This window comes from Mastomys coucha, unplaced genomic scaffold (genome assembly GCF_008632895.1).
Source record: "Mastomys coucha isolate ucsf_1 unplaced genomic scaffold, UCSF_Mcou_1 pScaffold17, whole genome shotgun sequence".
In the NCBI taxonomy this organism is placed as follows: Eukaryota; Metazoa; Chordata; class Mammalia; order Rodentia; family Muridae; genus Mastomys; species Mastomys coucha.
Window position 1 is genome coordinate 21,475,189 of NW_022196899.1, and position 12,273 is coordinate 21,487,461.

General features: G+C 45.0%; 1 protein-coding gene across 3 annotated transcripts in view; it reads left to right on the forward strand.

Moving 5' to 3' along the window:
- Pld1 (phospholipase D1) overlaps positions 1-12,273 on the forward strand; it is a 208,772-nt gene that overhangs the window by 155,278 nt on the left and 41,221 nt on the right. For all 3 annotated transcript variants that reach the window (XM_031376479.1, XM_031376480.1, XM_031376478.1), the window contains 2 exons: positions 5,871-5,981; positions 9,784-9,872. In XM_031376479.1, coding sequence (XP_031232339.1) covers positions 5,871-5,981; positions 9,784-9,872 — 200 coding nt within the window. The remainder of the gene's footprint in view (positions 1-5,870; positions 5,982-9,783; positions 9,873-12,273) is intronic.

Sequence of the window (12,273 nt, forward strand, 5' to 3'; positions counted from 1 at the left end):
TGGTTGCTGGGATCTGAACTCAGGACCTTCGGAAGAGCAGTCAGTGCTCTTAACCGCTGAGCCATCTCTTCAGCCCTCAAACCTAGTATTCTTATAGTTTCATCCTCTCAGTCCCTAGAGTGAGGATCACTTCCTGGCTATTCTGAAGTTAATTCCATGAGGAGAGAGAATGAATTGTCTCCTGTAAGGAACCCACATTCAGTGTCAGGTCTGGGCCCTGCCCTTGGGTTAAGACAGCTCACTGCTCATCCTTTCTCAGCACTTGTACCCAGGCCTAGGGCTGGGTACAAGTACCACTCTGCTGGTCGATGCCCAATGTGTCTGAGGTTCTGGGTTTGCTTTTCAGCATCCCTTAGACCCAATGTGTCAGGACGAGCTGTCATCTCCGAAGTCAGCTGGGGGAGACAGGAAGATAGGAGATGCAAGGTTATCCTTGGCTGCATAGTAAGCTTCAGGCTAGCCTGGGATATACAAGACCCTTTCTCAAAAAAGACATTTAATTTTATAATTTTTGTGTTATTTTTCTTATAGTGCCCTTTGCCCAACTAAAAAAGCCCAAGACCTAGAGGAACCTGGAGTTGTTCAGGTTTTCAGCTGACTTAACTGTAGTTCTGAAAAACAGACAGTGTAGATAAGCAGACACTTTAGAAATTTCCCCTTGCTTCATTTCCGTCCTTCCATTACCACCTGTGTTACCCCGCCCCTCACCTCTTATTTATTTGTGATAAACATTCATCTCTAGATCTTTTTCCAGAACCAGGGCTGTTCATTGCTTAAAGGCTGAAAGAAGGGATCTCTAGGCCAGCTCTGATTTTTCTGTTTGCTTGTCTCACTCCGTGAAAGACTGGGGATTGAACCCAGGTTCGCCCTTGGACATGGCAGACACTAGCTCTACCACCTCTCATGTTCCGGGGAACCCAGAAGGGGACGAAGAAGCAGATGGCCTTTGAATTCACTACTTCATCTTCAAAGAATTCAGTGTTAATGTTTTCAAAACTCCCACCCTCTCTCGCCTGCCATAGAAAGTAGCCAAGATGACTTTGAATTTCTGACCCTCCTTCCCCTACCTCCGGAGTGCTGAGATTTCAGTGGTGTGCCGCTACACCCCGTTTATGTGGTTCTGGGGACAGAACCCAGGGCGCTGCACAGCAGGCAGTCATTACTGACTGAGTTATGGTTTTAGAGCACAGTGTATTTATTTAATCACATAGCACAGAGGCCTCTTCTTACTTGTAAATACGCATTATGACATCAACGACAAAGAGGTCGGTTCTCAGGCTGAGCCCTGCTGCTTACTAGCCGTCAGTCTTGGGGAAACTGCTTCACCTCTGTGCACACGTTTTCTTCTTTCATAAATCGGGGCTAATAATACTGTCCAGCCGCTCCACAGGGCCAGTAACGGACAGCGATGGGTAGAGACACTAGCTCATACAAACCACTAAAAAGGCCATGGGGCTCTGTGTAGCTCTGTGGGCATAAGGGCTCACCTAGGGCTCATTAAGGCCTGGGGTTTTATCCAGACAACCACACAGTCCCTAAAGAAAAGGGACTTTCTCTCCCCCAGCAGCTGTCAACTGTCCATATCACCTCAGCTTTGTGAATCCCCCCACCTCCATGTAGGATGCTGTCTGGCCTTGGTCTTCTGCATGTTATCACAGCCAGTGGAAGTTCCTATCTGCAGCTGCTCTTTGGTGTAAGAAAGACACAGATGTTCTGTTTGGGGCTGAGCACTCCACACTCCAGCGTTTGGCACTCGCCTATGAATAGACTGGCCAGGCTAAGGAGACCTAGTGGGTCTCAGACAAAAACACCACCACCTGCATGAAATTGGAAGGGAAGTGTGGATAGGGGAGGAACCAGAGGGAGGGAACGAGGGGTGGACTTGATCAAAACATATTCTCCGCATATAGGAAATTCTCCACCAATTACACAAACGGCATGGTGGTCCACTGCTATAATTCTAGCACAGGGGAAGTAGAAGCAGAGGGACAGAAGTTCAAAGTCAGCCCTTTTCCACGGAATGAGCTCGAATCCAGTTGTGGTACATGAAACAGGAAACAAAGATCAGCCACTGGAAAAACGTTCCTCTGTGTTCCATCAGTGTCTGCGCTTTGATGATTCTTCTAGTGCGGCGAGCGAGTGGCTCTCAATCTTCCTGATGCTGTGACCCTTTGACACAGTTCCTCAAGTTGTGGTGACCTCCAACCATAAAATCATTTCCATTGATACTTCATAACTGTAATTTTGCTACTGTCATGAATCTTAATATAAATATATGATATGTAGGATATCTGGTATGGGATCCCTGTAAAAGGGTTGATTGCCCCGCACCCACCCCAAGGGGTCATAGCAGGCAGGTTGGCAACCACTGCCTTAGCCTTTCCAAAGTTTAAAAAGCAGGACACTGCACAGAGGGAAATTTCTAGTTCCACTTATGATTTTGACCCTAAACCATCAAATTAGATCTATACCATTTTTTTTTTGGTATATTTTCAAGTTGTGTATTCAAATGTGACATCTGATAAGTGTGGGTGAGAGTTTATTCTGAGCTCATTTCCAGTATTTTCCTGCATTCAGGGGGTTGGCTTTGATGCCCCTCTACGTGCATCTGAGTGGATGGCACTGAAGCTCGTCTTTATTATATTGTTTCAAAACGAAGTATTAGACAAGCTGGCAAGGTCAACCCCACAGAGAAAGCAGAGTGATTCTTAAAGTGAAAACAACAGACATCAGTCAACGCATGTTTAACGTTCTTGACTACTGACAGAACTTTCTGGACTATCAAAGATGGAAAGCCATTAGGGTGATTTTCTACAACTTCAGGGCTCAAAGGCAAAAGTGCAGGCTGAGCCAAAAGAAAATTCATCCCTTTCAGTGACTCTCGCGGTGACAGGCAGGTTCTAACTGACCAGAAGAATAAATGGCTGATCATCACAAGTAGCATTTTCCCCTGTTCTTGCTTTAACTTTCAAGTTTGTCCCAGATAATGACTGCTTTTAATTAGGTTAATCCAGTTGTGGTACATGAAACGGGAAACAAAGATCAGCCACTGGAAAAAAACGTTCCTCTGTGTTCCATCAGTGTCTGCGCTTTGATGATTCTTCTAGTGCGGCGAGTGGCTCTCAACCTTCCTGATGCTGCGACCCTTTGACACGGTTCCACAAGTTGTGGTAACCCCCAACCACAACTTTTCCATTTTGAGTGTAGGCTACGGACTTGGACTTGGACAGTGAGATTCATGACATTAAACACTTGAGAACCGGGCAACTTCCTATATTTAGGTGTTGTAAGAATTTTGAGACCCTCCTCTTTGGTGTATGCTCTGTCCCATACAAAGGGTGTGTTTTCTGGTTATACAGCTCAACTTTAAACATTTCAAGGTCTTTGATTACCTGTCCTTCATGGAAAAATGACAGTCGTCTGACCTCCCTGTGTTCGTTCCTGGCAGGCATGACTTATCAACCTCAGAGCTACCTATCAGTGTACCTGCCCCAAGAATTTCCTTTCATTAGAGCTTGGAAGGCACTCTGTTGGATCGACTGGATATGACACGCGCGTTGACACCTGTTATGACATCTGCCTGCTGCTAATTTTGTCTTTCATGCATGAGTTTATTGAGTCTTTGAATCAGAGCAAGCCTGAGAGGAAGAAGGTGTAGGTCAGGAAGGCTAGCATGTTCCCATTATAAATTCAAGCCTGTAACTCGGCAGAGTCATTCTTGTTTGCTCAGTTGTTCAGGAGAGGGACTGAGCCTCCATGGCACTGAAACAGTCAAGGTGATGGTGCTCATGCACCAACCTGGAGCTGTGGGGCCTGTCCTCCCGCTGGCTGTGTGCTGCCCGGGCCAGCTTGTCCTGGAATGGGGATGTGTGCTCTCTCGGGACCTTTTCACTCTCAGGGCTTTACTGCTTTGAATAATGTCAACCGAGAATTTAAACAGACCTCGAGATGAAACTGTTGTTTAATCTTTATATTTCTATCTGCTGACTAATAGCACACTTCTTTGGAGATCCTGTTCTTCCCTGGCTCATTTTAATTTGATTCCTGTTCGTGGTTACATTTTTCCACTTCACATATGTCCATGTATTTACTTGATAAAAGTGAAATAAAATCGTATGTGTCGGTGGAGCGGCCTAGTAAACGCCTCATTTCAGAGCAGCATTTAGCTTTGAGGGTGACACGCTTGATGCTGTTTCACAGGCGCTAGCTTTGCGTTTCCTTAGGCTGGTACATGCTATTTTAAAATTCTTAAGTACTTTACTACAGCTTTCTGAATCTCTCGGGTTATGTTACAGTCCACATACTTGTTCAACTATCCTTATCACTTGATTTTAAATTTTAGTTGACTCTGTGAGGGGCGCTTTAAACATTCATTTAAAATTAGAAACATCAAATGCATTTTTGAAGATATTTTCTTTATTTTATGTGTATGAGTGCTCTATCTGCATGTACACTTGCATGGCAGAAGAGGGCATCGGATCCCATTACAGATGGTTCTGAGCCACTATGTGGTTGCTGGGAACTGAACTCAGGTCGTCTGGAAGAGCAATCAATGCTCTTAACCACTGAGCCATCTCTCCAGCCCCCATCAAATGTATTTTTATAGTCCCCCCTCTTTCCCCTTTCTTTCCACCATCCTCTGCTTTCTCCTCTCACTTTTGCTTTTTGGAGACAGGGTCTCATGTAGTCCTGGCTTGTCTTAAACTCACTATGTCACAAGGATGATTTGAGCTTCTGATCTTTCTGCCTCCACTCTGCAAATGCTTGGGTTACAGGTGTAGGCCAATTACACCTGGCTTACGCGGATGGAAAATAGGGCTTTGTGTATGCTAGGCAAGCATTCTACCTACCGTGCTCCATTCTTGGGCCCCTGGTTCTTCTGTGATGATATGCAGTGGTTTATGAAAACCCAAGGCATATATGCACTAAGGACTTACGATATGTAAAAGTCAGAGTTGAAAATACTGGAAGGACTGGCAAACGAAGGTCATTCAGTGCTGAGAAGGCTGCGAGATGTCTCCAGTGTCCCCGTCCCCACCTCGCCATACGCAGCCGCAGTCTGCTCTGCATCATCTCTGATATGATCTGCCATGGCTCAAATGAACCCTCTAATGCTGACATCATTAGTAAACAGTTACATACCGTTTATTAGGCCTGAGGCTTGTTGGTGCACACTTCACGGTCATTAATCTCTGCCCTGCATCAAGGGCCTTGACCTGTATGCATGTGCAGTTGAAGGACTTCATAGGGAAAGAGGACCATGTTATGTTGATTGTAGTGACTTAAATACGCCTTTGAAATATCCGTTGTAGGAACTACCAGGTAAGTCTTCACATCTTGAAGTCTTCACATCTTGGAAGCAAGGCTGGATGGAGGACTGCTGTTTTTGTTTGCCCTTCTGTTGCTACGATAAATACCACGGCTAAAAAGAGGAAAAAAAAAAACTCGTGGAAAAGGGGGAATCTGCCCATTATCCAGGGAATCCCAAACAAGAACTGAAGCAGGAACAGTGGAGAAACATTGCCTACTTGTTTACTTCCTGGCTCGCATTCATGCCTTTTTAATACATCTCAGACCCACTGACCTAGGTATGAGACTGCTTACGGTTAAGCAGGGCCCTCGCGCATCAATTAGAAATCACAAACACGCTCAACAGGGCAATCTGATGGAGGCAGCTCTTCAGCTGAAGTCCATTCTTCCCAGATGTGAAGAGCTGGCAAGGTTAGCCATCACAGGATGTGTCCTGGATGTGCTCTAAGTCTCCCTTGGACCACATGGGACTCAAACCTCTACAGTCCTTCGTTGCGTCAGTACAAATAGCATCATCTCTGTTGTCTGATGTACCCTCGTTGCTGATTGCTGTCTTGTAGTTGCTCCGATCTGCCGCCGATTGGTCTGCTGGTATAAAGCACCACGAGGAGTCCATCCACGCTGCCTACGTCCATGTAATAGAGAACAGTAAGCACTACATCTATATTGAAGTAAGTATGTCAGTGGGGCATACAGAGGAACCTGCCTTCCCGAGTGTTTTAGCTCCCGCTGCTCTGATAAATACCATGACCCAAAGTAATTTGTGGGGAAGCGAAGACTTTATTTGGCTTACATTTCCATGTCACAGTTTCTCACTGAGGGAAGTCAGGGGAGGAACTTTAAGCAAGGCAGGAACTGAAGTAGAGCCCATGGAGAAACGCTGCTTCCTGGCTTACTTCCCATGACTGGCTCAGTGTGCCCTCTTATACCACTCAGGACCACGCACCCAGGGGTGCAATGTGGCAATGCTCCAAATGGGCCGGATCCCCTCCCCCCCAATATCAGTCATGAGTCAAGAAAATGCTCCATGGATTCACTTGCTGATGGGCAATCTAATGGAGGTATTTCTCAATCTAGGTTCCTCTTTCCACATAACTTTAGTTTGTGTCAAGTTGTCAAAACACTCATCAGAACACCAAGTATTTTATAAGGCTGTAGGGGGCCCCAGTTTAGGATTCTGTACTAATAAGCATGAATTGAGTTATGATGGAGTCCAGAGAAATACTAATTGAGGTGATCTCCCAGCATGCCAGAGTTCACTTCGCACAACCTAACTCAAGACTCTCATGGAGCCTCACGAACCCTTGCACTAACGTATACCAGCTTAAGTATACTTCTTTTTCTTCTTTTGAAACAACCCTATACTCTTCGGTATGACCCTAGCTCGGATGTGGGAGTCTTCAGTGGGCTACAGTTAGGGTATCTATCATGAGCCATGTGTTCTTTCAGGGGAGTGCAGCCTCTACACACATTCACAGTAAGTTACTCATGCAGTCGACTGGATACCTCTGCTGTGGGATTTTGGAGTGAAAAAGGCAGGGAAATGACATGGGATCCGTGAGGATGTTAGAGCTGAGGGACGCTACTCATGATTGGGTGCTACTCAAGTGTTTTCAGACTCCAGACTGTTCAGAGTTCATGAGAAAAATCTGAGAACATCAAATTTAGTGTGGGAACTTTAACTGCACTTCAAAGCAGATACAGAAAGAGGAAAAAGCCCTTGGAACATGGAAAAATTCCCAATAATGGGAGACACGCAAACCAAACACAAAGCCCCCTCCTTTATCCTGGTTTTCTTTTTCATATTGAATAAAAATAGAGTGTTTAGCCAAAAGTTAATTGTTGGAAAAAATTTGAACCCTGTTTCCCCTCCCCTGGAGCCCTGCTCTTCTTCCCCTCCTTAGAGTGACAGTTGATGAAGGACCATCAGCAAACAACAGTGCTTTACTCATTTCTCAGACCTGGAGAAAGAAAAAGTTCATTAAAAACACTTCAGGCTGCTGTGCAGTCTCTCACATGAGACCCTGTCGCAGAGGAAAGGCAGGAGTAGAAACAGCAGCTAAGTCTGCTCTGGAGTTTAGTTAGATATTTGTTATCAACTATGGAAATGAAACTGTGGTTTACAAAAGATGGAAGTTGCCTCTTCCAGCACCCAGTCATTGTGTTTTATCTTAAAAAAAAAAAAAATAGCATCAACACCAGTTTATTAGCTACTCTTCTGGCTGCTGTGGTAAAATAACTGACAGAAGCAGTTAGGGTAGAGAGGGCTTATTTTGGCTCACAGTTCTGAAGAGTACAGTCCATCATAGCCGAGACACCAAGGCAGCAGGAGCAGGAGGTGTCTAGTCACATCATGCACACAGCCAGGAAGTGGGGTGATGGATACAGGTGCTCAACTCTCCTTCTGTTTCATCAGTCTGAGACCCCAGTGTGCAAAATGATGCTGTACACGTTTAGGGTGGGTCCTCCCACTTCTGTTAACCTAGTCTAGACACACACTCACCAACAAGCTCATGGATTTGTTTCCTTGGTGATTCTAAATTCCATCAAGTTCCATCATGCCTATTACAAGCTATGTTTTCTTTCTCAAGCTAGCATAGCACTGATTAAGGTCAGCAATGCTGGGTAGGTGTGCATGGTTGTGGACATTTTTCTGGGTGATATTCGTCAGGGTAAACAGTCATTTACCTTAATTAGGAAGAGAGAGAGAGAGACAGAGACAGAGAGACAGAGAGAGAGACAGAGACAGACAGAGACAGAGAGAGAAACAGAGAGACAGAGACAGACAGACAGAGAGACAGAGAGAGAGAAAGAGAGAGGGAAAGAGAGAGAGACAGAGACAGAGACAGAGAGACAGACAGAGAGACAGAGACAGACAGACAGAGAGAGACAGACAGAGACAAAGACAGACAGACACAGACAGAGAGACAGAGAGAGAGAGAGAGAGAGAGAGAGAGAGAGGGAGGGAGGGAGGGAGGAAGGGCAGGCAGGCTTGGGGCAGTTTGTCAGTCTGTTCTTACAGATGCTAATGCACGCTAACCGGCCAATGCATGCTAACCTTCTTTGTAGCATTTGTTTGCATCATATTCTGAAATGAGGCTCTGCACTACTTACCTTCTTGCATGTTGTCTCTTGGAGGCATTGTGCCTCTCTGTGCCCTGCTACATAAAAGCCTGTGCACTCAAACGCAGTGTATGGCTGTCAAAGAATGCAGATTAACTTCAAGTTATTACCTGAGATGATTAGAAAGTACTAGTTCTTGCAGAAGCATTTTGTTAGAAATTACAGTTGTATTCCAACAATCTGAATTCCATTTCAATTGGCAGTATTCACAATATTTATTTGTGGTTTTTAACATTCCTTTATGTAGCAATAAAACTTTTCCTATCATTAGGATAGTAGTGTGGCCATTTTCTAACAATAGTGTCGAAGGATGTCTTATAGATCTATGAATTACAGAAGTACTTAAAAGGAAAACATTTTTTCTTTCTATACAACTGGCTTACTTGTATATATTCAAAAGAGATTTGAGAGCTGGGGAGATGACTCCCTGGGAGAAGTCCTCTCCATCTAAGCTTGAAGGACAAGAGTTCAGACCCAGCAGCCACATTATGCTGGCTGAGTGCAGTAAGCCCGCTATCTATCACTTGGAAAGTGGAAACAGGAAATCCCCGGAGACACGGGCTAGATTGCCTGGTCCTGTGGGCAGTTCTGGATTCAGCTGGGAGCCCTTGCCTTAGTTAATAAGATGGAGAGACATGAAGGGAGACTCCCGAGCTCATCCTGGAACCTCCACAGCCATGCATGGTCACCCTCACCAGCCCAAACGCACGTACCCATACCTTGTATGCTTGTGCATAGACCATGCACAGACATATAGTTCACAGGGGGAAAAAGTCTCTGGAAGTGATTTGAAACTGCCTAAAATAATAGTTCAGAGACAGGAGACAGGATGAAAGTGGGTGCTAGGAAACATTGCAGAGAACCTGGGCAGAATGACCAGGACCCTGACCAGGCGCCATATTGAAAAGTAACCTCAACCCAAGATGGGTCGCGTGCCAGTGCAGGCTTCCTAGTCATAAGCATGCGCGCAGTGTAAGCATCAGAAGGAAACCTAGTTGGGAAATGTCCTCAGCCTTCTAAGAATGTAGTTTCAACATCTGCGTTAAGAAAGTCACAGCCCTCCACTTGCGAACGCACGGTAAGATAAGCACTGGATGATGTAATAGTGCACGTGAGACCTGGAGCCCCGTGGCACTCCCGTATTCTGAGCCATTTAGTTTCCTTGAAAGGTTCAGTGGCCTGGACATCCCCATGTGAGCCATTTTTAAATAGTCAATATAGTGTTTGCCTCCATACCCCCTACCCCACCCCCTACCCCACCCCCCAGTCTCCATACACTGTAGGACGTCCAGTGGAGAAAGCAAGGCCTTACACAAGTGTCCTGTTATTGTTGGTTTTTTTTTTCCACAGAACCAATTTTTCATAAGCTGTGCTGATGATAAAGTCGTGTTCAACAAGGTGGGCGACGCTATCGCCCAGAGAATCCTGAAAGCCCACAGGTAAGGTTGGCCTTTGAACAGAGTTTGAACTGAACTGCTGTAGCTGTTCTGGCTTCCCTGGGGAAGTGGCTCCCTCCCGGAAGCTTGTGTGGAAAGTGGACTCATCCTAGTTGTCTTGGGACAGTCTAAAATTTCCAGTCTCTCTTGATGGGAATGTGGAGTTTTCCAGGGTACAGTCAGCTCCCTGGCCTGCCCTTTTCCCACACACGAGAGTTTGTGTCTGATTTATTTAACGGCAGTTAGTGAGCTATGTTTGCATAAACAAGACAAAGCAGACAGGAAAATTTGCCACAGAGTTATATTTAAATCCTTGTTTCCATGTGCCATATTTCTTTGGCTCACAGAATTATTTCTCAACAGTTTTATTCTGGTCATATCCATAGAGTATGCAACCCATGCCCCAAAACAACAATTCAACAGCTTAGCAGCGTATGTATTCATAGAGTAACTGTCGCTTGGCCCGTTTTGTTATGTTTGTTTTAATAATAACAATACCAGTGTGTGTGTGTGTGTGTGTGTGTGTGTGTGTGTGTGTGTGTAGTCACACACATACCTATCAAGCTTTCTTGCTGTCCTAACGTTTTGGGTTTTTTTGTTTTGTTTTGTTTTTGTTTTTGTCTTTTAGTTTTAACTCTAAGTACTTGCGTCCCTGACTCACTTCGAGCTATTTCTGTATTTGTGTGAGCTAGCAGTGCACCTTCATGGTGTGGTTGTGACTATAGATTTCCCGTAGCACCATAGATTGAACAGGACTCACTTGTCTGTGGCCATACCACTGTGAATTCATCCGGTGTGGTTTGAAAAGACCTTCCTTCCCTAGCTGCATTGTTTTGGCCTCTGGGAGTAATGTTCATTATGGGTTTTTTTTTTTTGTGTGTGTGTGTGTGTGTGTGTGTGTGTGTGTGTGTGTGTGTATGTGTGGCTAATTTGAGCTCTCTGTAAAAGTCACAAAACAAACAGAGCCATTACACCTCACTATTAAAGACTTTGAATGCATGCAGTGAAGAAGGTCACATTTACACACATTTGGAGATGAAACCATTTTTCCTTCTTTTTTTTTTCATATTATAAGTGGGGATTTTATACCGAATGACATCTTAATGGTAGCTATCAACATCTTATCTCTTCATAATCCCTTGTGAAAGGGTCTTACAGCCGCAGATGTCCAATAGATCTCATGACTCCTGCTATTCCTTCCTGTCCTTGTTGCTGTGACTGAATCCCTGACAGAAGCACCTGAGGAGGAGGGGTTGCTGTGTCTCAGAGTTTGATGGTCCAGTCCATCACAGTGGGGAGAGCACAGCAGGATGTGAGCTGGCTGGCTGAATTCTGTGTGACCGCTAATCCTCAGCTCATTTGCTTCCCTTGTTTTAGCTCAGCCCAGGGACTTGGGGCCATGGAATGGTGCCGCCTTCATTTAGAGCAGGTATCTTCATGTTAACTGAGCTAATCTAGTAGCTCTCCCCCGAGACCCCAGAAATCTGACTCTTAGGGGGTTCTAGAGTTCAGTCAAGTTTCAGTCAATAGTAACGCTTGTCCTGGCTGCTTGTCAGCAGGAGGTGCAAATGGCTTTGAGCCCTAGTCTCTGGAATTTTGATGAACTAAACATTTCCTGATAGCACATAAATACAATCCATAGATGCTTAGGGAGAGAGAAATGCTTTAGAATATGAACCATGTTGTTAGGACTTCAGACTGAGTAGGAAGGCAAAGGACTCCCTCGATTAAAAAAGGTATGTCCAAGAGAAAGATTGAACTTAAAAAAATTCAAGACTGATGTTTAAATAAGATGTTTAGGTTAAGCCAAACATTGTGGTGAATGCTCTTTTTTATTTTTTTTAAATATTTATTTTTTATTTATTTTATGTGTCTGAGTACACTGTAGCTGTATAGATGGCCGAGAGCCATCATGTGTGTGGCTGCTGTTGAACTCAGGACCTCTGCCGCCCTGCTCCCTCCAGTGTAATTTACTGCAGCTGTCTTCAGACGCACCAGAAGAGGGTGGTCGATCTCATTATGGGTGGTTGTGAGCTACCTACCATGTGGTTGCTGGGGTCCGAACTCAGGACCTTTGGAAGAGCAGTCAGTGCCATCTCGCCAACCCCATGGTGAATGCCCTTATTCCACCATGCAAGTAGAGTTCAAGGCCAGCCTGGTCTACATAGTGAGTTCTAGGATAGCCAGGGCTATGCAAAGAGACCCTGTCTCAAACCAAACCAAACTAAACCAACCCCCCCAAAAAAATAAACAGAAAAAAAACCCCATGGGGTTTTTTCTATCTATCTATCTATCTATCTATCTATCTATCTATCTATCTATCTATCTATCTATCTTCTCTCTCCTCTCTCCCTCTCTCCTCTCCCCTCCCTCTCCCCCTCTCTCTCCTTTCTCTCTCTCTCTC